Here is a 24346-nt window from a genome sequence, read left to right on the forward strand (position 1 = left end):
AAAATGAAAATTCTGTCATCATTTACTCACCCTCTTGTATTTCAAACCTGTGTGACTTTCTTTCTTCTGCAGAACACAAAAGAAGATATTTTGAAGAATGTTGGTATTATGAGGAAATTATCACCACTGACCCGACATTGACTTCAGGTGAGACCTTACTTTCATTTACCCGAATATTAGCCAACTACTGAAAAACAAGTAAACCAGGTTTACAGATGGTGTAAAACTAGCTAAATATAAAAAAGCATGTTTTGTTGTACAGGTGGCAGGTACATCTGGGACAATCCTCAATATAGTGGATGTATGTATTTGACTACAAGTAGCCTCAAGACATCCAAATACTTCAGTTTGTCACATACGCTGAAAAAACATAACTTTGGACTAACTTAAAGAAACAATGTAATACTGTAACTGAACATGAATCATTCACTTGAATAGATTATATTAATTGAACATGATTTATTCTCATTACTGTAATTTATTTTGAAGCTGAATGGACACAAGCTGTTTTAGTTAAACTATTAAGGAGATTCACATCATCATTTTTTTATTAAAGTAAAAATTATTTTCTTTACTTTTACATGTGCAAAGCTCATATAGACCAATTTGGAGTCGACGTCACGATAACGTCACTGCCAGCTGCGCGTGCATACTGGTGGCAGAAAAACAGTGGAAACAAAGCAATGAACGAAACGTAGGAGACAATTCCTTCAAAAATGTGTTTTCGTGTTATTGAATATCAGAATAGGAATGGCAAAAATTATGGTGTTATTTCCTATGGAATTCCGTTGTTGAATATGACATTTTAAGCTAAACAAGCCATTAAACGAACAGGCTGGACTGAATAAATCATTTGGAATACTCGTTTCTCTGTGTTTATTTTATTTCAGGTAAGGTTTTCTATACAGTTTATCACACACAAATGCAAAATGAATTATGTAACGTTAGTTATATAAGAACAATAATTTAGATGCTTTCTGCCACCAGTTCAGCTCCGCCCACAGACTGTTAGCAAACAAATGATTGGTCTATATAGGGTAGATACAGTGGAGTCAGCTATAATGCAACTAATTTTTTAAAAGTTTAATTGGCTATTTAAGTCATTTTAACATATTATTTTGATAAGTTGCTATAACTTGTAAGCAACCAAGTGTGATGTTACATGTGACATTAATAAACTCTGTGGTAACCTTTGTTGCTTGAGTAATACTACTTAAATTAAATTTTTGTTAAAGCAGAGTGTCATTTACTATTAGCCAGGTTAAAAACAGAAACACTGGTTTTCAAAATGCCCTTTGGTTCATATTTTGTTGTATTGGCTGGAATGAAATCCAGTCATTCAAAAGTTGAAATATGTACATAAAAGAGATTCTTTCATAACATCTAAATAAAACATTTTATCAATGTAAAACACATTTTAGAATAAGAAAAATGTTGTACATGTGCAGTGCATCATATAAGTTTTAGATAGGTAAATAATAGATACATATTTGTGTCACTATTATTATTTCCATATGCAGCACATGGATCATGGAATGACTTGAAAGAAGATGGGCTCATACTTAAAACCCACCAAACCAATATGACTTTTATGCCATTATGGTATATATACACATAGCTTAATATATCGAATTATCATAATACAAAATAACACTTTCTGAAAAGTTAAAAATAATAAGAGTCACATTTTTTAATTCTATTGGCGGTGGTATTTTGAGAGAAAAATTAAGTGACTAGATGATGAAATTTGTAGGCCTACTCTTGCAAACAATTTTGTGCTCTAGTAATTTCATTTTTGGTGTTTATAGATATTAATGGTGATGATAAAGGGCACACACACAGCACATAATAAATGAGATCACACAGTAAAATTGCCAGTGTTAAAAAAAGGTCAAATTAACACGCACCGTGTATATATAATTCACACTCTGGTGTGGATTATATAAACACTGTGAGTGTTAATTTGACCTTTTTAACACTGGCGATTTTGCTGTGCAGTTGATCACAACAGAGCATCAATTTAAGCTTTTAAAGAAGCTAACGTGATTACGTTTAACGTGAAATTATTATTATAAGCACGCGCCTGCATGTACACGTGTGTGTGTTGCGCAGGAGTCGAAGCGGAGGTCTGATTAGATGATTACTAGCGGAAACAGCACTACGTTATCGATCTTTATCCCACTTCCGTAAGTCTACAGGTCTATTGCTTAATAATGCAGGCTCGTGATTGTTGAATTAATACTTTAAATAAAGTTGATTAGAACTGAACAAAAAGTCATGGTTGATTTCTGGATGCCAGATCTATTGTCTATGATCTAGATATTGTGAGGACTGAAGGTTCAGCGTGAACATCAAGGGTACAGGAGGTGATGTGTCCTCACAGTTTACTCTCATCCTGCTGCTGCTGATAATACTGCCCTACATCATCTCATGACATTCATTTGTGAAATCAGGACATTACAGTTTACTCCATGAGAGATCTGAGAGGAGAACAGAAGATGTGTTCACGATCTCGATCTGGAGCATGTGTCATGAACTGGTGAGGTGCAAGGACAGAGGACCCAAACGCAGACAGCGGGTAAGGGGTTAACAAGACATTTTAATAAAACAAAACAAAACAAAACAAAAACCCATGAGGGGGTAACATAATAGAACAAGGGAAGATCACGACATGACAAGACAGGACTAAGGCTAACTACACTGAAACCAGACTGGAGATAACAAACAAGGACTACAATTAACTAAACTAGACTTGACAGGGAACAAGAACTCACCAGACAAATAACACGAATGACAATGAACCAGCACAGAACAGAAAACACAAGGGCATTATAAAGGGGATAAATCAAGAGGGGAACAGGTGAAGGGCATGAAACAATAAACGTGCAATAACGAGGAGATGAGAGGGCGGGAACAGAGACGAGACCGGAGAGAGTATGGCAAGCCAAAAGGGCCAAAATTAACTCCCTCCACATGAAACATGGGGTTCCGTCATGGTTCTGCCTCTCTTGTCATGTCTTTCTTGGTCTCGTGGCAGAACCGTGACAGAAGCCCCTCCTTAAGGAGCGGCAACCTGACGCTCCTCAAGGCAACTAACAGGACTAGACAGACAACGACACAGACAAAAAAAAGGCAACATGATAAATACAATACAAAAACACAAGAGTCCGAGGAGGAAGTCCAGACAAAGGCAAAACAGGGGAACATAAAAGTCCACACAAGGACACGGACTGGATTGCCGGCTGACACGGACAGGATTGCTGGCTGGATTGCCGGCTGCACCGGACTGGATGACTGGCTGGAGAGCCAGGGGATCTGTGGTGGGACAGGACACCGGCAGCCTCTACCCTGGAGGGGAATCCGACGGCCTCGACCCTGGAAAGGAGCCCGGCGGCCTCGACCCTGGACGGCAGCCCGGCGGCCCCGACCCTGGACGGGAGCCCGGCGGCCACGACCCTGGAGGGAAGTCCGGCGGCTCCGACCCTGGAGGGAAGTCCGGCGGCTCCGACCCTGGAGGGGAACCCGGTGGCATCAACCACCCCGCACGATCCTCTGTCTGCTGGGTCCTGGAATGGCTGGTTCATTCTGTCATGAATTGGTGAGGTGCAAGGACAGAGGACCCAAATGCAGACAGCGGGTAAGGGGTATGATTAGAACTGAACAAAAAGTCATGGTTGATTTCTGGATGCCAGATCTATTGTCTATGATCTAGATATTGTGAGGACTGAAGGTTCAGCGTGAACATCAAGGGTACAGGAGGTGATGTGTCCTCACAGTTCACTCTCATCCTGCTGCTGCTGGTAATACTGCCCTACATCATCTCATGACATTCATTTGTGAAATCAGGACATTACAGTTAACTCCATGAGAGATCTGAGAGGAGAACAGAAGATGTGTTCACGATCTCGATCTGGAGCATGTGTCATGAATTGGTGAGGTGCAAGGACAGAGGACCCAAACGCAGACAGCAGGTAAGGGGTTAACAAGACATTTTAATAATAAAACAAGACAAAAACCCACGAGGGGGTAACATAATAAAACGAGGGAAGATCACGACATGACAAGACAGGACTAAGACTAACTACACTGAAACCAGACTGGAGATAACATAAACAAGGACTACAATTAACTAAACTAGATTTGACAGGGAACAAGAACTCACCAGACAAATAACACGAATGACAATGAACCAGCACGGGACAGAAAACACAAGGGCATTATAAAGGGGATAAATCAAGAGGGGAACAGGAAGGGCATGAAACAATAAACGAGCAATAACGAGGAGATGAGAGGGCGGGAACAGAGACGACCGGAGAGAGTATGGCAAGCCAAAAGGGCCAAAATTAACTCCCTCCACATGAAACATGGGGTTCCGTCATGGTTCTGCCTCTCTTGTCATGTCTTTCTTGGTCTCGTGGCAGAACTGTGACAGAAGCCCCTCCTTGAGGAGCGGCAACCTGACGCTCCTCAAGGCAACTAACAGGACTAGACAGACAACAACACAGACAAAAACAAGGCAACATGATAAATACAATACAAAAACACAAGAGTCCGAGGAGGAAGTCCAGACAAAGGCAAAACAGGGGAACACAAAAGTCCACACAAGGACACGGACTGGATTGCCGGCTGACACGGACTGGATTGCTGGCTGGATTGCCGGCTGCACCGGACTGGACGACCGGCTGCACCGGACTGGATGACCGGCTGGAGAGCCAGGGGATCTGTGGTGGGACAGGACACCGGCAGCCTCTACCCTGGAGGGGAATCCGACAGCCTCAACCCTGGAAAGGAGCCCGGCGGCCTCGACCCTGGACGGGAGCCCTTCAGCTCCGACCCTGGAGGGCAGTCCGGCGGCTCCGACCCTGGAGGGGAACCCGGTGGCATCAACCACCCCGCACGATCCTCTGTCTGCTGGGTCCTGGAATGGCTGGTTCATTCTGTCATGAATTGGTGAGGTGCAAGGACAGAGAACCCAAATGCAGACAGCGGGTAAGGGGTTAACAAGACATTTTAATAATAAAACAAAACAAAAACTCATGAGGGGGTAACATAATAAAACAAGGGAAGATCACGACATGACAAGACAGGACTAAGACTAACTACACTGAAACCAGACTGGAGATAACATAAACAAGGACTACAATTAACTAAACTAGATTTGACAGGGAACAAGAACTCACCAGACAAATAACACGAATGACAATGAACCAGCACGGGACAGAAAACACAAGGGCATTATAAAGGGGATAAATCAAGAGGGGAACAGGTGAAGGGAATGAAACAATAAACGAGGAATAACGAGGAGATGAGTGGGCGGGAACAGAGACGACCGGAGAGAGTATGGCAAGCCAAAAGGGCCAAAATTACCTCCCTCCACATGAAACATGGGGTTCCGTCATGGTTCTGCCTCTCTTGTCATGTCTTTCTTGGTCTCGTGGCAGAACCATGACAGCGTGTAAACATTTTAGCAAAGCTTCTTGTTATTCCATGTCTCTGCTTCACCTGTTGATGCTGATAGAAAAATGCTGGGTCATTTAGTAAAACAGTTGAGACGAGTTCAAGAGACCTTTTAGATGTTTAATATCAAAAGGATGCAAAATGGGATGGGAAAATAGAGATGTCTGTTCAAACCTGGCTTTTATATGATTAAAAAAGCACAAATTAATTTTCTGTAATGTTTTCATTTGTTCAAATCTGAAGATACAGTAACTTTCGGATCAACAGGAACTTATATATATACACAGTATCTTACATTTAAAAAAGAAACCTATATATGAAAATAAACCTGAGATCTGAATATCAAACCTGGCACAAGAATTTAAAGCTGAAAGACAATAATCAGACAATTATAGAAATGTATTCAGTTAATTAATCATAAATTAATCATATTTTGTAGACAATTCAATTTGTAATCATTTCAGATTTTGAGAGATAATATTGGGGTGATATTTTCCACAAATATTTATTATTCTACAAAACTTTGATTTTATGTAGTATTTTACAGTATGTGTGTAAATTCATTTGTTGTAATGAACAGGCGAGATGATCAGTGGGGCTGAATTTTTACCTTCATTATTAAGACATGGGCTGAAGTATGGAAAGAGTTTCTCAGTGAAAGTTTGACCAGTGAAAGAGTAGATATGAGATCTGTTGTCCACATCATCAAAACAGACCAGACCCTCCTCATAATCCACAAACACCCCCACCTTCTGTGGACTCACTCTCAGACACAGAGAGACACGGGGACCAGCACAGGCACAATAATCATTCTCATCCCTCAGCATCACAGCCCAGTGTCCATCCTGAGGACTCATTGTGATCATTCCCTTCCTGTTAACAGATTCTCTGACCACTCCTAAATCCCATTCAGTTTTCTCCTTCACCTGAACCTCAAAATAAAATCTCCCTGAGGAGAATCCCTCTTTTCCCAGAACACAGACACATTTATCAAATCTCTCTGGATTATCTGGGAGTTCATGTCTAATGTCTCCAGGTTACACTTGTTTTCCATCTTCAGACAGGATGAGATTTGGATGAGCTGTATCAGGATCCAGAGTCACATCCACTGAGAGAGAGATCAGAGAATATGAATCAATATGAAGATGTTGATGTGTTTATAACTGTAGAGGTGAGTATGTGTATGTCAAGTATTATTGTTAGTGAATGTGAAGATCACACATTGTACCTGCATACTGCTGCATCTTCCTCAACACTGTCAACACAAATCACAATAACACATCATGAATAAATTAACTAAGAAACCTATAACCAATGACAGATAACAAGGATTTGTAACTATATTTCTATAGCAGATGTTTTACCAGTTTGAGTGAGTTTGTCATGTAGAGTCTCCTGCAGTTGAGTCAGAGCTCTCCTCAGAGTCTCCACACTCACATCACTCTTCATACTGATCTCAGACCAGTTCTTGGTGTGTGGAGGTCTGTACAGGGATGAGTCAATCTACAGCAGGAGAGACAGAGCATGTGTGTTAGCTGCACAATATGTGTCTGCCTGTCACAACAAAAGAGAAAACAATGAATCTGCCCTGACCTGATGCTTCCAATATATGTCTGTAACATAACATCTGCTACTTAAATGTTTATTTTGCTTTTATAAATCTTTGTTTAAAATATACTCAATTTCTGTTTTTATATATTTACATATATTAAACCACTTTAAAGCAACAACGAGCCGTTTTTCGACCTTTTGCTGCCTCGCACACCTGGCTGAGCCATGCGGCCGATCTCGAGGCCCGGAACCTTTCAGCAGGACTGCATTCTGAAACCATTTGAACATTTCCATCTCTCCACGCGCATATGGATATTGGTCCAGCACAGAGCTCGCAAGTATCCAATTCTATATAGAGAATAGCTGCGTTAAGTTCGTGCCTCTTTGTTAAAGATGATTGTTATTGGTGTTCAGAAATGTTTTACCTGCCTCGCGGCCATACTCTCTCTCTTTCTCTCTCTCTCTCTCTCTTTTTTTCTCCGCGCTCCCTAGTGCGTTTGTGTTTCATGTATTGTTTGTGTTTATGCGATCATCATTATGTTTACCATGTAGAGTAACGTTTAATAAACAACCATATATTCACTTGTGATGGGTTTTATGTGCTCAACTCATATACTTGGTCCCTTAAACTGTGTTTGATTTACGCTACCTTTGCTCTAAATCCTGTTTGGTAAAGTCATTACTTATGGCCATGAGATAACGTAAAGTGTATAATATCATTGATGCATTTGCTGGACGAATACATACAAGTATTGTTATGCTTTATATTACTAATCAGAGACTGTAAAATATGTATATTTAATAATGATTATTATACGTATTTTCCTTTGAGCTAAAATAATTCCTTGACTGAAATTGATGTTTTAAATAACTCATTTCATGGATGTGATCTTGATAGATCTGGTGGAGAATCATATTTGGTCAGCTTAGCTCATCATTATTTTAACATGCAGCTAAAACTGTCACACTTCAGAGGGACATGGGTTGTTACAAAAACCACTACATGGGGTAACCATACACCAAAACGGCTCGTTGTTGCTTTAAGTTGCACTACATACAGTACATCACACTTTATTAGGGCTTCTTTTGCTTCTGTTAGTATTATTATTAGGGGCCAAGCCCCGAAGGGGCTATGGCCTCTATTGTTCTTGTCAGTATTATTATTATTCTTAACCAATGGTAGCCCTATGAACCATACGTAGGAAAATGGTGAAAATTGGCACACTCGTAGAGGTGGTATTCATTAGTCCTGTGACCAAGTATGGGGTCTCTAGCACTCACTCTATAGAACCACCAGCAGTTCAAAAATGCACTTTTCAAACGGCTGTAACTTTTGAACCCATTGATGTACAAAAATTCTACTCGGCACACGTCACGCACTCTTCACACTCATCCCATTCCATGCCTTACACTAAGACTCCACCCATTACAGTAGCGGCCATCTTGAAAAGTACAGTATTGCGTTTTTTCGCTTCTAGTCCTAGAAATTGTGACTGATTGTCACAAAAATCGGCTGGGACAATCTTTGGACGGAGCCGCATAGAAGAGATGCTCCGGAATGGAGATTTTTGCTGTTGCTCAAAAGTTACGACGCCACAAACTTTTCAAAGTTGACCCAAAAATGGATCTTAGGCCGTATCTCAAACACTTATTGATCCATCGGTAAGAAACTTAGTACGCTTCATCGACACCTCAGACTGGGGGTCTTTGCCAAAATGTGGAACAGCGCCACCTATAGGTCGCGAGATTTGAAAAATGGCTATTTTTGCTCGTAACTTTTGAAATGTTTGTCAGAAAACCGAGATCTCGGTGTCTATGGATTCCTGCGATTACAATTCTGTCACGATTGGATGATAATAGTCCAAGTATGTAAACAAACGAAATGTAATGTCATTTTAGTAATGAAATAAAATAAAATAAAGTGCAATGTATGTAGTGCAATGTAAAGTGGTTTATAATACATATAAATATAATCAAACAGAAACTAGGTAGAAAATGACTCAGTCACTTCAAACATTTGTTCTCCTATACACTGTATTTCTGCTAATTTTGCTCTACGCTCTTGATTCAGCCCCTTCGGGATTGGCACATGTCAATGTTTGAACCTCTGATAGCTCTCCTCGGGATGCCAAGTTAAGCATGATAACTGAGTGGCACACATGATATAAGGGCTACAAGAGGTCGCGCATTCGAACCTCGTGTTGCGCATTTATACATTTCTTTTCGTTTGTTTGTTTACATACTTGCACTATTTGTACGCAGCCCAGCTGCAAATGCTTTGGCAATACGAATGTACATTTTGTCATGCCAATAAAGCACACTTAAATTGAAACTGAAATTGAGAGAGAGACTGACCTGTAGGAGGTGGAGATGATGGTCAGTGTGTGAGAGCTGCTCCAGCTCACTGTCTCTCCACTTCAGCTCAGTGATCTCCTGCTCCAGATCTTTAATGAGATCTTCATCCTGTTTCTCTGCTGCTTTCTGCTGCTCGTCCATCATCTCCAGCAGCTCAGTCTGACGTCTCTCAATGGATCTGATCAGAGCGCTGAACACCTCAACACTAGCTGCTTTCTCCTCATCCGTGCTTCTCTGAAACAACACGCTTGACATTCTCATTCATCATCTTTATTTATAACACAAACATCTTCAACTCACTTTTCTGAGTTCGGCTGAGTGTTTGATGTCTTGAATCTTCTTGATTCTCTCCTGGATCATCTGCTGAACGTCTGTCTGTGTCTTCTTCAGTTGAGTCTGCAGACAGACAGCAACACACAGACACGTTTTATCACAGGTAAACAGGTTATTAAATCATGTTTTAATGTTGTTATTAACTCAAACCTTCTTGTCTTTACTCATCTCCTCTAGAGGAACAGTGTTGTGAGTCTTGTGGTCTCCATCGGTACAAAACACACACACACACGTCTGATCATCTCTACAGAAGAGCTCCAGAGGTCTCTCGTGTTTCTGACATATATAGTCCTTTATATTCTCCACAGGATCCATCAGTTTGTGTTTCTTTAACGTCATTTTCTGATGAAGCTCCAGGTGAGTTTCACAGTAAGATGCCTGACACACCAGACAGGACTTCAGGGCTTTCAGCTTTCTTTCATCACAGATGTCACAGAGAACTTCAGATCTTGTCAGACTGAACTTTTCCTTAAAGTGCAGCGCAAGCTGTTTAAGTGTGGTGTTGATCTTGAGGTCTGGTCTTTTACTGAAGGTTTCTTTACACATCGGACACGAGCAGATGAGACTGATGTCCCAGCACTGTTTCAGACAGCTCCTGCAGAAGTTGTGTCCACATGGAGTGCTGACTGGATCACTGAACACATCCAGACACACAGAACACTGAAGCTCCTCCGTCAGACAAACACAGGACAAAGACAGAACTGAGAAACACAGAGAAATCATGAATGTTTATCACAGACAGATTCTTCATTTTAATAATGCAATAAGACTGTAAACATGAGATGTGTTCCTGTTGCTCAGTGGTTAGAGGACGGCGCTTACATTGAGGATCACTCATACTGCGTCTCCTCGTCCTTCTTGGTTTTGGTGATGTTGGTTCTGCCATTGCACGTCTTCTCTTTAAATCATTTTAGAAAAGAGTAACAACACAAATCACATTTCACAGTATCACATCAAACAGATTTAACTACAGTATATGCCATAATTCAGAGCATAAAACACATTAAAAAAAAAGTGTTTGCAAAAAATGTTTCTTATTCTGTCTGTAGTTCACACACTTCCTGTTTCTTTAAGTCTGTTAGTCGTGTGACACAATAACAACAAACACTAAACTTTAGAAGAGCTTACAAGTTACAATAAAACAGTCTACGCAGTGGTCACCAACCCTGCTCCTGGAGATCGACCGTCCTGAAGATTTCAGCTCTAACCCCAATCAAACACACCTGAACTATCTAATCAAGGTGTTCAGGTTTGCTTGATAATCACAGACAGGTGTGCTGAAGCAGGGTTGGAGATGCAGTCTGCAGGACGGTCGATCTTCAGGGACAGGGTTGGTGACCACTGGCAGTATGCTTAATAAAATCCTGTTAACATTTCAGTGTAGTTTAACTAGTTTAACTCGTGTATTAATCTGGTTTCGTCTAATGTGCTCTCGACACACACCCCACTGAACAAAACACCAACGTTACATGGTTGTTCAGAGGAATTTTTCATATATTTCATCATGTTACCTGTGAATGAGTCAGCTGTGATCATGTACATCTTTAAAAGTCTCAGATATCTTGCTTTTGAAGAAATAAAGTGTTTAAAGACTTGCAGATTGTTGTTCGTCAGTTTAGTTTAATTTTCACTGAAAGGTCTCGCTCACCTGTGGTGATGTTTATACTGTAGCTCCTCCCACATTTTCACTTGTGTGGAGCTGCTGCAAATGTAAATATGGATCTGTATGAGGTGAGATTTAAAAATAGCTAAGCTTGAGGTCTCACCTGATTCCAAATGATGAACCATTTGATTCGTGACGTTCAAAATGAGCTGCACTAAAGCTTGAATGAGATGGAAAACATATATAGCCTACTTGCTTAGACGTCTCGAAATGTTGAAAAATCATGAATAAAAAAACGTTCATAAATTCTTTATGTTCATCTCATTATATTCGGTAAAAATCCGAAGTAAAATGCTTTAGATAAAAGAACAGACCAAAATTCAAGTTGTAAAATCTTACCCTTCATCGTCACTCTCAAGAAATTTGTGGTTATTCAATATGGTGCTTTAAAGTGATAGTTCACCCAAAAATGAAAATTCTGTCATCATTTACTCACCCTCTTGTATTTCAAACCTGTGTGACTTTCTTTCTTCTGCAGAACACAAAAGAAGATATTTTGAAGAAATATCTGCAGAAATGTTCTGCAGAAAAAGGTTAAACGGGTTTGAAATGGTGAAAGGGTGAGAAAATAATGACATAATTATACGATTTTACGTGGTCACGTGATAATAATAAACTATTAAGTATTACTAATTAAACTCAATTGTTTCTTTTCATTTTATTGAAGGGGGTGAAAACAGATCAGAAACAGAAACATTGACTTTCAATTAAACCCATGTAAAACTTTATATAAGTAGGCCTATGACTTTAAATGAATGACTTTTCGGTGTAGTAAAACCTAAGTGAAGCGTGACAGAATACAAATAATCGTGTATTATACAGTGAGACAAATATTGATCTTTGAGAATTATTGTGTATCAGATAGTGATACAAATCTTAATCGTTGTGATCGTTCCAGTATTTTTTGTGCAATAGATATTATTATTTCCAGATGAAGTGTCTATTGCGTCATAATGCAGGCTCGTAATTGTTGAATTAATGCTTCAAATAAAGTTTATTAGAACTGAATAAAAAGTCATAGCTAGTCCTTAAGGGCAAAACCAGTTAGACATTTCTCAAAGTGAAGAGAAGAAAGAGTTTTACAGGTTTTGAAAGATAAATGATGACAACACTTTAATTTTTAAGAGTTCGTGTCTCATTCTTGAAAAAGCATCACAGGACAATGCGTAGTAATGCCTGAAGATGGCGCAAGAGGCACAAATATCGCAATGAAAACAAGAATCCACCTTTACTGTCAAAAACACATGGTCAAGAGTAATGATTCGTGATTCTTCTAAGGTCATTCATCTAAATTGAATATATGAGATCCTGTAACACATATATGACTGGCTTTAAAGTTTGGTAGTCAGATCGGCAGTGATACGTCTAATTTTACTTTTTCTTTAATTTACAGAATTGCAATACAAGTGTTAAAGACGTTGAAATATGTATATTTAGAAGATTAAGACTAAATTTTAGTCAAAATTAAATCAGCGTGAATAGGGAAAACATGTTGGAAAAAATAGACAAAAGCTATGAAAAAGATGATTGACTTTTTTCCGTCTGTAATCCCAGAGGTGCAGTCAAAACTATTCAGCAATGTCCTCTCGTGCTGATGATTGTCATTTTGACTCAGTATTTTCTTGGAAGACCTCTTGGTCTGTAGCGGTTTGGGTTCCTGCCGTTTCTCCCCCAGCGATTGGCCTCCTGGTCAGCCGCAGAGTCTTGACCCCGGCCAGTGGCGCGTTGGATTGCTTCTCTTCCGTTACTGCAAACATCACAACAAGAGAACATCTCTCTTCAGATTTCCAGTAACATCAGCACTTCAAAAATGTAGGTTCACACGTATTCTGGCAAATTAGACTGCTTTTTGTTCATTATTTAATCCATGTCATCTATTACATAAAATCATTGCTGTAATACTCATACTCATGTTCACGCACCTGATCACCGTGGCCGACCATCTTCCTCCCGGGCCTCTTTTTGCTGCATCATAGTTCCCACGTGCATGAAAATACTTGTCTGAATTCTTCCAATTGGCGTCCTTCATATCACTGTAAGCACGCCACATGTCCTTTGCACCTACAAAAGGACCGTAAACCCAGTTAATATTTGCCATGAATTGACCTCAGTCCTATTTTTGTGAAACCAAGGTAAATGGAATAACAAAGACGACTGGAACTGACCTCCGACGGCTTGTCCGGGGAAACGGTACCACTGCGCCTGCACCCCGACCACCATAACCAACACCAGCGCGGCAAGAATGAGCTTCATGTTTGTAAATCTGAACATTTACAAATACAGACAATCCTTCAGATTAAAGTATCACACGCTTTAAAGATAAATATTAATATATTAACAGCCCCTCAAATAACAACAGTTCACAATCTATGAGATCAGACATAAACGGTTGTCTAGACACACAACGGTTGGCTAGTTGGTCTCACCTCACTCCTGTTGTCCAAATTTAGTGAGATATTCACAAAACTAGGGACATTATATAGACCTCGGATTAGGCGGGACGTGGAATTTTTGCCCTCTGCGATGTGTGAGATTGAGCCAGGAAAATTTGATTTGCTCAAAGACGGAAAGTCCTGCTTTGTGCAACACTTTCTGGGAAGACTGTTAAGGTCAATACGTATTTGTGTCACCATTTGATATACGATTATTTAGCACTTCTCCTTTGCCGAGATAACCTCACAGGTGTGGCATATCAAGATGCTGATTAGACAGCATGATTACATTTACATTTATGCATTTGGCAGACGCCTTTATCCAAAGCGACTTACATTGCATTATCTTATACATTTGATTCTAAGTGTGTGCAATCCCCTGGGAGTTTTGAGGGAGCGTGCAATTGGCATGCTGACTGCAGGAATGTCCACCAGAGCTGTTGCCCGTGAATTGAATGTTCACTACCATAAGCCATCTCCAAAGGTGTTTCAGAGAATTTGGCAGTACATCCAACCGGCCTCACAACCGCAGACCACGTGTAACCACACCAGCCCAGGACCGCCACATCCAGCATCTTCACCACCAAGATCATGTGAGAGCAGCCACCCGGACAGCTGCTGCAACAATCGGTTTGCATAACCAAAGAATTTCTGCACAAACTGTCAGAAACCGTCTCAGGGAAGCTCAGCTGCATGCTCGTCGTCCTCATCGGGGTCTCGACCTGACTGCACAGCCATTGAAGAGGAGTGGACCAACATTCCACAGGCCACAATCAACAACCTTGATCAACTCTATGCGAAGGAGATGTGTTGGCAAATGGTGGTCACACCAGATACTGACTGGTTTTCGGATGCCCCCGGACCTCCCCAATACAGTAAAACTGCACATTTTAGAGTGGCCGTTTATTGTGGCCAGCCTAAGGCACACCTGTGCAATAATCATGCTGTCTAATCGGCTCTCCTGTTTTTGCCAAGTGGTTGATATCCTTAGGACAACATCATGTTGACCCTGGGACAACATTTAAATCAACCAATCAGATTTCAGAAATAAGTTTACAGTTTATTTTAAGTTTAATCTACAACCAGTGCTTCTAGACCATTGTTTCGCACTTATCATTTCCCTCTAATTTTAGAGGTAAGATATGGTTAGGGTTGGGGTTTGGTGTGGGTTTAGGTTGTATTTATAAAAATGTTGTCCTTAGGTCAACAAAATATGTTGTCCTGAGGACATCAACCACTTGGCAAAATCAGGTCAGCCTGTCTAATCAGCATCTTGATATGCCACATCTGTGAGGTGGATGGATTATCTCGGCAAAGGAGAAGTGCTCACTAACACAGATTTAGACAGATTTGTGAACAGTATTTGAGAGAAATAGGCCTTTTGTGTACATAGAACAAGTCTTAGATCTTTGAGTTCAGCTTATGAAAAATGGGGGCAAAAACAAAAGTGTTGCGTTTATAATTTTGGTCAGTGTAATACACATAATTAATTCTTCAGTATATAAAGACCTTACAAGAAGAATTTAGGAAAGCAAAGAGTACTCGGGCACCTTTGACTACCATTTAATTCTTCCTACTATTGTAGTCAATGATGTCCCGGAACTGAAAATGACTAACATTCTTCCAAATATCTTCTTTGTGTTCATCGGAGCAAAGTAATTTATAAAGGTATGAAATTACATGAGCGTGAGTAAATGATGACAGAATTTTCATTTTTGGATGAACTATCCCTTTAAGACCTGTATGGGAAACCACCCCTTAAAGGTGTGTTTTAAAAAATAAAAATGAATACCTAAACAGGACCGCAGTAGTATGCCTAAAAAGCCAAAATACCATATAAATAATAAGCTATAAGTATGCAAAATTCACTTAAAGAAAACTTACAAGTATGCTTGCAGAATAAAACTAATAATCTTTCCTGAGAGTATGCTTTGCATTTACATTTAGTCATTTAGCAGACGCTTTTATTCAAAGCGACTTCAAATGAGGTAAACAATGGAAGCAATTAGAACAAAATAAGGACAACAAAAAGCATTAGTGCAATAAAACGGGTCTCATATACCCTACCACAGTATACAAAGCTAAGTGTTTTATGTATACTGTATATATATATATTGTTTTTTGATAGAAAGAGCAGAAAAGAGATAGAAGTCAGATCTGATCGGTCAGGTGCTGACGGAAGAGATGTGTTTTCAGATGATTCTTAAAGATGGCCACAGAATCTGCTGATCTTGTAGCAGCGGGCAGATCATTCCACAAATGTGGAACCGATCCAGAGAAGGTGCGTGAGAGAGATTTTTTACCTTTTTGGGATGACACCACAAGACGTCGTTCGTTTGCAGAGCGTAGGGATCTGGCGGGTACTTTAAAGTGTATACTCTTAAAATTAAAGATGCCATAGAAGAACCTTATTTGTCTAAATGGTTCCTTTAACATCCGAAGAACCATTCGGTTTCACAAAAGGTTCTTTGTGGCAAAAAAGGAGCTTCACAATAAAAATGTAAGAAAGAGATTGATCTTTAAAGAACCTTTGACTGAATGGTTCTTTGTGAAACTAAAACTGGTTCTTCTATGGCATCGAAAGAACATTTAAGAACCTTTATTTTCATAAACTAAAACAAATGGTCACTTAAACATTACTGATCCAATTAACTGATAACTGGGTCAAGTTGGTGAAGTGGTTTATGGCCTAATAAGACTATTTGATCAGACTGTAAATCAATTAACTATTAAAGGTAGAGAGATGAAACTTTGTGGAGATAGATTTGTAAGAAGTTTGTAAGAATGAAAGGAAATCAGATCTCTTCAATGACCCACTTCTACACACGTGTACAGTCGAGATGCACACATGTCTCTCTCACATTGTAAAACACAATCAATGTCTCTTTGTGCACATCATATGTGATGTCTTTCTGTTTGACCACATCCTCATATTTGTTTTGTTGCTATAACAACTGTTGCAATATTTTTAAGTCACTCTGTATTATTTTGCTGTGCATATCATGTGATTCATTGTGTGATGAGCCTCTGATTTCTGATTCAGAACACTTTCATTGAGTAACAATCTAGAAAATCTAGAAATTTGGAGTGATCAGCAGAATTTTTTTTTTTAATGTATCACAAACATCAGAACTGAACATGCTGTCTGTCTCTCTACAATGTTGCCTACAAAGTAAAGGTACAAAACGAGAACTAAAACAATTTTACATGTTGTTTTCTATATGGCACTAAAGACAGAAGCAGCAGGTGTGTTTGTGGTTAATCTCACAGGTGTGTGTTTACTGAACAGAAAATTTGTGTCATCACTTTAACTGCTCGTGTTTTTGGGTTGTTGTACGTGTACCCTAAATAATACAGCAGATATTTCAATGTACACACACATACACTGTAAAACTAGTTTTGCATCAGGTTTGACAGTAACTTACTGTAGATTTCATTTACAATTTTGTTTTAAGCATAAATTTACATAGTTCTTATATTTTCGTTCATATAACAAGACTATTGTTATGTAACATTCTTGTTACATGTATCGTCATTTAAGAAGTTTGAACTATTTTTACAAGAAAACAAAACTAAAATGCTTAGGAAGAAAGTCATTTTTTGCAGTGTTGTTAATGCCAGTAATGGGAACATGGTCTTTTCTTGCTTATTTTGAATCTCAAACGTCAAAGTGTTTTAATTTCGATTAAAGTCAAGTTTAACTCCAATTGAAAACAAATAGGAAAATATTAAGTAGGAATTAAATCTACAGTAAGTTACTGGCAAACCCTGCTGCAAAACTGCTGGAAAATGTATGTTTTTGCCCTTTAGTCAAACATATTATTAAAGATTTTGCATTTCATGTGTGTGTGTGAATTGAAGATTTTAGAAGAATCTTTAGGCTCGATAAATAAATATTCGGTATTTGCAACACATAAGCAAAGTTTGATTCCAAGACTCAAAAACAAAAACAAGAGAGGATCAACAAAATATTAAATATCGGATAGAATTGAAGTCAATGTTTGCTTTATATCCTGTGAGCTTTTTTTATGCTTCCATGTATAACAATAAATCACAATATTCCCTGGTGCGCAATTTGCCAAATAATGTTGTCTAATAAATATTTTCTTTTCACCACACACTTTATAATTTCATGGTTTATTTCAACCTGAGGTGACATTAGAAGGAAATTTGGTACAACACTTTGGGCCACTACTGTAAATGACAACGAGATGTTTGGGAAAAGAGGAAGTAGATATAATCTCAGGTTATGAGCAGCTGTTTCTTATGAAATGAGGAAATGTGAATTGCTCTCTTTCGCTTCATTAATACTTGAAATAACACTTTCTCCTCTCAGGTGTCTGATTTTCTTCGCCTGAATGTATAGTATGACTTATCAAACTATATGCAAAGCAGATCTACACTAAAAATGTTTTGGTTTCAACTAGGGATTTTTTTTGCCGATGCCAAACGTTTTAACAAACGACTATCGCCCGATTCCGATATTGATCAATTGCGTAGTACTTTACAAAACTAGCTTTAAATTAATTTTATTGAACATGAATTGGATCCATTTAGCAATTTAAGAGAGGCACAAGTTAAGATAAAAATACAATGAGACAACATGACAATCTTCAAAGGTGATTTTTGCTATCCAATATTTCTTTTATTAACATTAACTCATATTTGACTTAACATTGAACATTTCTTTAAAAAACGTATGTGCTGTTGCAATTTAATTATTTTGCTCAGAGAAAAACTTTAGATTATTCAGACATGTAACTCATTGCCTCCATGCAGTTAATTAATAAACCATCGGTATCGGCCCTTTTTCGCGCTATTGCCGATATGCCGATGGTGTTAAATTAATCCAATATCTGCAGATTCATTTTAGTGGCCGAAACATCGGTGCACCCCTAGTTTCAACTCATGGTTGGGTCAAATAGGACACAACCGATGGGTTAAAATAACCTAGAAAAATGTTAGGCTATTTGGTCCATATTTGATCCAACCATGGGTTATAACCGAACACTTTTATTGTAGACTAAAAATACATGAAACATTCTCAACTCTTTGAACACATTTCATAAGAGATTATATAAGTTAGTAACAAATATTTTTTTAAGGAGAACATATCGGTAATTGCAGACATTTTCATGATCATTCAGGTCTGTTTTCTTCCATTTTTATTTAATGTCCCATAACCATGCCAACCCGGTTACTTTTACTAGCAATCTTTTTATTAAAAAACTCCCGTAAATAAAGTAACTTACAACACACATTCTTAATGCACGTAAACACAACAGAATAAACGCAGAGTCATGTTCAGATCCCAGAGGCTTCGGTTTTATTGATTTGGAGTACAAGCATTGACATCACACAAGCACATGCAGGTCAAGTCATGTCAAGAACGAGCTGGAGATAGAGTGCAATGGCTGTTAAAGAAGTGCTATTTTAAATAGCAGAGCGAGAAAGCTAATAGATGTTTCTGCCAACAAAAAAAACTGGACACATGACTGGAAAAACTGGACACCTGTCAATCAAACAAGAGGAAATAGTGTCTGATGGCTTGTAGCGTAATAAACACCTAAAGAACTCTAGTCGCATTGGAAATGATGGACCGATGTTTTAGCTGCTCTCCTTGCCAAGCGTGAGCTTATCGAACAAGTACTCGGCCATGCCGTTCTGGGGGGCGCCCATGCGGCGCAGGTTGGTCACCCAGTCGCCCAGTTCCTTGATGGACTTCACCTGCTCGTCCAAGTAGTGTGTCTCAATGAAATCGCACATCTGTGAGAAACAACAGGAGCACGTTTAGAGCTTGTGTCGAATGTAAATGAGCTCTTTAGTCGCATAAGCAGATACATGCACTTACGTGAGGGTCGGTGTGTTGAGAGGCGACCTTATGCAACTCCAAGAGAGAGTGATTGACGCTTTTCTCCAGCTGCAGGGCGCATTCGAGGGCTTCCACAGCGCTTCCCCACTCATCCTTCTCTGGTTTCTGTCAATCGTACATGCGTGTTAAAAGCTTTTAAAGGCCAACATGGACAAAATATAACAGTACTGGAATTGCACAATTGAGAAAAATGTAGATTGCGTTTAAAACAACGTCGGTAGTAGATCGATTTGAAAAGAGAATTGCTTTACAAAAATGACAGTTCGCAAGTTTCTAGCTATGCGTTTTTCATTTTGAAGCAAGACAAAGAGGAGCTTCCTAAACGCGCTCGCTGTCAGTTGAATTTATCGTCAGTGCACGTGAAAGATAAGAACCCCACCCCAACCCTGAACTTTATCTCGGAGCCCTTACGTGGCTCAACCAAACTGTAACGCTATCACGTGCTCACACAAAAGCGCGCGTTTCGAGTACACAACCATTCACACGTGCCTTCACGTCCTGCAGAAAGATCCTCCCTCCCCTCTGGTTCTGGAATTTCATCAGTTTCTCTGCGTGTTCACGCTCTTCGTGGGACTGGTGGCGGAAAAACTTTGCGACGTTGGACAGGGCCTGGTCGTCTCTGTCGAAGTAGTAAGACTGTAAAAATATAAACAAATAGACTTTTTTTTAAAGAAAGCAAAGATCATTTGAAGGCTAAACTCGGTGTCCCTTCCCATCATGCTTTACACAGGGAACATCTCATTTATTTTAAACAACAAAGGTCTGTGTCTAAAACACAATGACGGTCTCAAGACTCTTACCATGGAGAGGTAGACGTAGGATGCGTACAGCTCCATGTTGACCTGACGGTTGATGGCCGCCTCACAGGCCTCTTCGTAGTTCTGTCTCACCTGAGAGCTCATGTTTCTGTAAGAGACGTGTTAATTTAGATATGTAACAATCACCTACCATGGGTTTATATGAAATTTAAAGAGGACACCAGGTATCGCCATTCATTCTACTCCGTTATTAATGGACACATTGTATGTGTGTGCAGCCTTCAATCCCACTAATCATAGTGTCTACCACGTAGACCCAGACATTTAAGCATATGTTTGTTTACCCCACACAATCCTTTGTAACACGATTTCTCAGGACAGGTGGTAAACCTGAGCGTTGACATTAAACGCCACTTCCGCATAAGCATTTGTTTAATAGGAGAGAAGTCACGTGATCGCATTGCACATGGCACTAAAACGCTTCTCGGGTCTTTATTTCAGAGATCAGGCCAAAGTGCGAATCTACATAACACGAGGATTAGGACACGCTGACGCACAGACAACGGATGTGAAATGTGATACGGCGTTATTCCCTAACGTGCTGAATAAATAATAGATTAGCGGAAAATCTACAGCTTGAGAAAAATATGTTTTGGTCGTTTTTGAATGCAATAAAATTTCGTTTTATCTAATGTTAGTGCAACATCGACGATTTCAATTTACGAATTTATAGATTATAACACAACACAAACAAAGATGGCGCAGTCGAAAACGCGCACTGGCGACTGCCCGCACGTCCCTTGATACGTTTACGTATGAAAATGCGTAACGAATTAAATCTACAAGTGTTGTTTGACGGAAAACTTACCTTCAATTAGATTTTTACTGATTTTCCGACGTTATTGGTACAGATGGTCGTCGACGCTGGTCCGCGTTGATATCTCTTGTTAAAGCAAGCGTCTAAATCTAACTTTCGCTATTGGTTGGAATCAAAATGATCGGAATCAAACAAGGTGGATGATAAAGAAAGCGTAAAGACAGAAGATCGGTTGCCGTTCAAGCACTGTTGAAGCAGGTAACCTTCACTCCGTCCTCGTTGATGGCTGAATCGATTATGAAGTCTTGTACGCACCGTAGCTGTTTTATTTGAATGACGTTTTTGTACGCGTGACGTAAGACGCACGGTCACAAGCCGCGCCCCTTTATGGCGATCCCCTACAGTTTCTATAGAAAAATAAGAGGTTTGCGAGAGACAGGCGTAGGCGCAGCCCATATTTGAGGAGTATTAATGATATACTTGAGTTGTTTCGGGCTTAGAATGACTTAAAATTGTAGTCTTTATTAAGAATATATTGCAGAGAGAAAGAATGAACGTCTAGACGAACGTGTTTCTGTAATAAGCGGGTTCAATTCTGTTGAGTGCTACTCCCAGGAGGATGTCAACATCATGCTGACACAACCCTCGTGTTTATTAAATTATAGTATTTTGTATAAGATGTTATTTTGTTTGTTACATGTGTTTATTGTTGTTTTCTCTTTCTGTAATTCACATTTTCCTTGAATTTTAACTGGTATTACATGTTTGTAATATCCTTTTAACTAAAAAATGCTAATTCTCATTCTGGTGAGAAGTTAGGCCTATCATATGGACTGTGTATCATATGACCAAAGTTACACTGTCATCAACAGTTTTCAAGTTTTATATTGGGCAATCCATTTCTCTGTACAATAAACACTGTTGCGAATGATACTTTTAACATTTACCAGAACTTGTAAATGTTTTGAACATTCTGTTGTTGTGTAACACAGAGATTTGCAGTAAGCAGTAGTAGAACTGTATGTTCCCGAACTTAGAAAAACCATGCATATAATCATATAAAAGTTATAGCATATAGCCATTTATTTTGGTCAGTTCATTTTATTCGTCTTTTCCAATCCAAGATGTTTAACTTATTATGTCTGCTAAAGAAAAATACCACTGAAATCATAGACTCTTACAATCTTGTTTATACATGCAAAATGCATATAAGATACATAATATTATTAAAAAATGACATTTTAAGATTTATCCAAAATACAAACTCATTAGCTAAACAAAACTGGTCAGGTTTTGCTAATCTAAATGGTGTATTATTTGTATATCTGAATATTGTATTATTTGTCGATGCTACAATAATTACTGTTTAGAAGTTATCTCTGAGCAAGCAAAATTGGTATTATATTGATTTATAAACCTCCATTTTTTTTACGGTAATTGCTTTTTCAATATCCCAAGAAACGATAGGTATTCCGAAAATCATTAGATTCATTAAACACAGATTTATATAAAAATAATGCAACTTTTTAAAATCTAAACTGAAAACTCACCTTTACTCCCTGGCATTTTAAATGTATATTTTGTTGTTTATTTTCTTTTTAATTATTCTGTAATTTGTGTATTATTGTCCTCATGTTTATAATTGTTGTTGTTTAGTTGACTCTGTGAAGCACGTTGGACAGCTTTGCTGTATTTAAATGTGCTATATAAATAAACTTTACTTACTTACTTACTAATGGTTGTGAAATGTGCTAGAATTCTGAAACTGGTCAATTTTAAACAAGATGCAGACAAAAACCAAGATGTCAAAACAAATGGCTTTCAAAATTACAAAATTTAGATTAAAGTGATTAAATCGTTACAAAATCAGAAGGAAGGCTCTGTTTTGTTATGTAATAGCTGGAACAGTGGAAAACATTTTTCTTATTCTCTTATTTGTCTTGGTCTGATTCACTCGTCTTCATATAACAGTTCTGTTCATTGTGAATGTTGAGAAAATAAAGTTTCATTGTTTCACCATAAACAAGGATTAACAGTGGGCATTATTCATCATATGATCTTTTAAGACATGATTTTTTATTCTGGTGGGATGAATTTAGAGTACATGTAGCTGAATTGCATATTGGAGTCCATAAAAGTAACCGATGTTCCTTCCAAATGTTTTCGAGTCATTTTAAGCACACTTCATTTATTATTTTGTTGATATTATCAAATATATTTATAAGATATTTTTGTATAGTGTAGCCTAAGTGTTGAGAATGACAATTCTCAACAATGACAAATGTACTAATACCGAGTGTTATGAGTGATACAGCCTTTATTACAGGTAGACTGACGAATTAAGTCAATAAGTATTGCAGTATGGTTCAAATACTTAGTGTGTCATTAATAAAAGGTCTTAAGACCTTCTGAATGTGTTTGGTGTCTCTGAAGTTTTTATATATAAATTTGATAATTTGGACATTCTGATAATTTGTCGAGACATTTGTGAACTGGATGGCCTACAGTACACCTTACAATGTGGAATCACATTATCGCACTGGTTGCACATCAGGCCAAAAACTGTTAAATACATTAGTTTCTGGTAGCTGTTGGCAGACAGCGTAGAAAGCTAATACGCCATGTTACATAGATACTGATACTGGTGTGTTACATATGAAAAATAATCACGAGGTAAAAAAAAGTTAATTACGACACATTGTTATGCAGAAATGGACAGATTGACACAGTTCATGAATTGCCACCAGGGGGGAGCAAAGAGCTGTTCATGGCATGAGGCTTCCGGACGAAAGAAAATCACAACATAACAGCATTTAACATCTACATTCTGCAGATTTTTCTCTGCTCCAAAGAAATTGTATATTTACATAAAAGTAGCTGGACCATAAAACTACCACTGCAAAACAAACAACTAAACAAGAACCTTATAATTCTGAGGTTTGCCATCACAGTTGTTTAGACTGCTGCTCTACTTTATAGATAAAAGTGTCCCGTCCAGATTTCATTTAAAATACAATCATTGATTTATTGTTGATTTTTTTATTAAAGGGGTTCTCCGAGATGCTACCATGACGTATGCGGCTCTACACCAATCACGATCTCCAGATT

At 38.7% G+C, this 24346-nt stretch overlaps 2 protein-coding genes and 1 pseudogene across 2 annotated transcripts; all 3 read right to left on the reverse strand.

Moving 5' to 3' along the window:
* Positions 1-5967: 5967 nt before the first annotated feature.
* LOC130554664 (E3 ubiquitin-protein ligase TRIM39-like) lies at positions 5968-10434 on the reverse strand (annotated as a pseudogene).
* Positions 10435-12031: 1597 nt separating this feature from the next.
* Positions 12032-13833, reverse strand: saa (serum amyloid A). The gene is made up of 4 exons (XM_057341163.1): positions 13786-13833; positions 13525-13622; positions 13282-13420; positions 12032-13106 (listed from the first exon to the last, which is right to left on the reverse strand). Exons 2-4 carry the CDS (start codon positions 13610-13612, stop codon positions 12971-12973), a joined length of 363 nt encoding a protein of 120 aa, XP_057197146.1. The 5' UTR covers positions 13613-13622; positions 13786-13833; the 3' UTR covers positions 12032-12970.
* A 5261-nt stretch (positions 13834-19094) lies between these two features.
* On the reverse strand, positions 19095-21542 carry fth1a (ferritin, heavy polypeptide 1a). Its single transcript, XM_057341564.1, has 5 exons — positions 21290-21542; positions 20464-20569; positions 20153-20299; positions 19643-19768; positions 19095-19557 (listed from the first exon to the last, which is right to left on the reverse strand). The coding sequence occupies exons 2-5, from the start codon at positions 20563-20565 to the stop codon at positions 19399-19401; spliced, it is 534 nt and encodes a 177-aa protein (XP_057197547.1). The 5' UTR covers positions 20566-20569; positions 21290-21542; the 3' UTR covers positions 19095-19398.
* Between the last annotated feature and the right edge of the window lie 2804 nt (positions 21543-24346).

Source organism: Triplophysa rosa, linkage group LG1 (assembly GCF_024868665.1).
Source record: "Triplophysa rosa linkage group LG1, Trosa_1v2, whole genome shotgun sequence".
Classification (NCBI taxonomy): Eukaryota; Metazoa; Chordata; class Actinopteri; order Cypriniformes; family Nemacheilidae; genus Triplophysa; species Triplophysa rosa.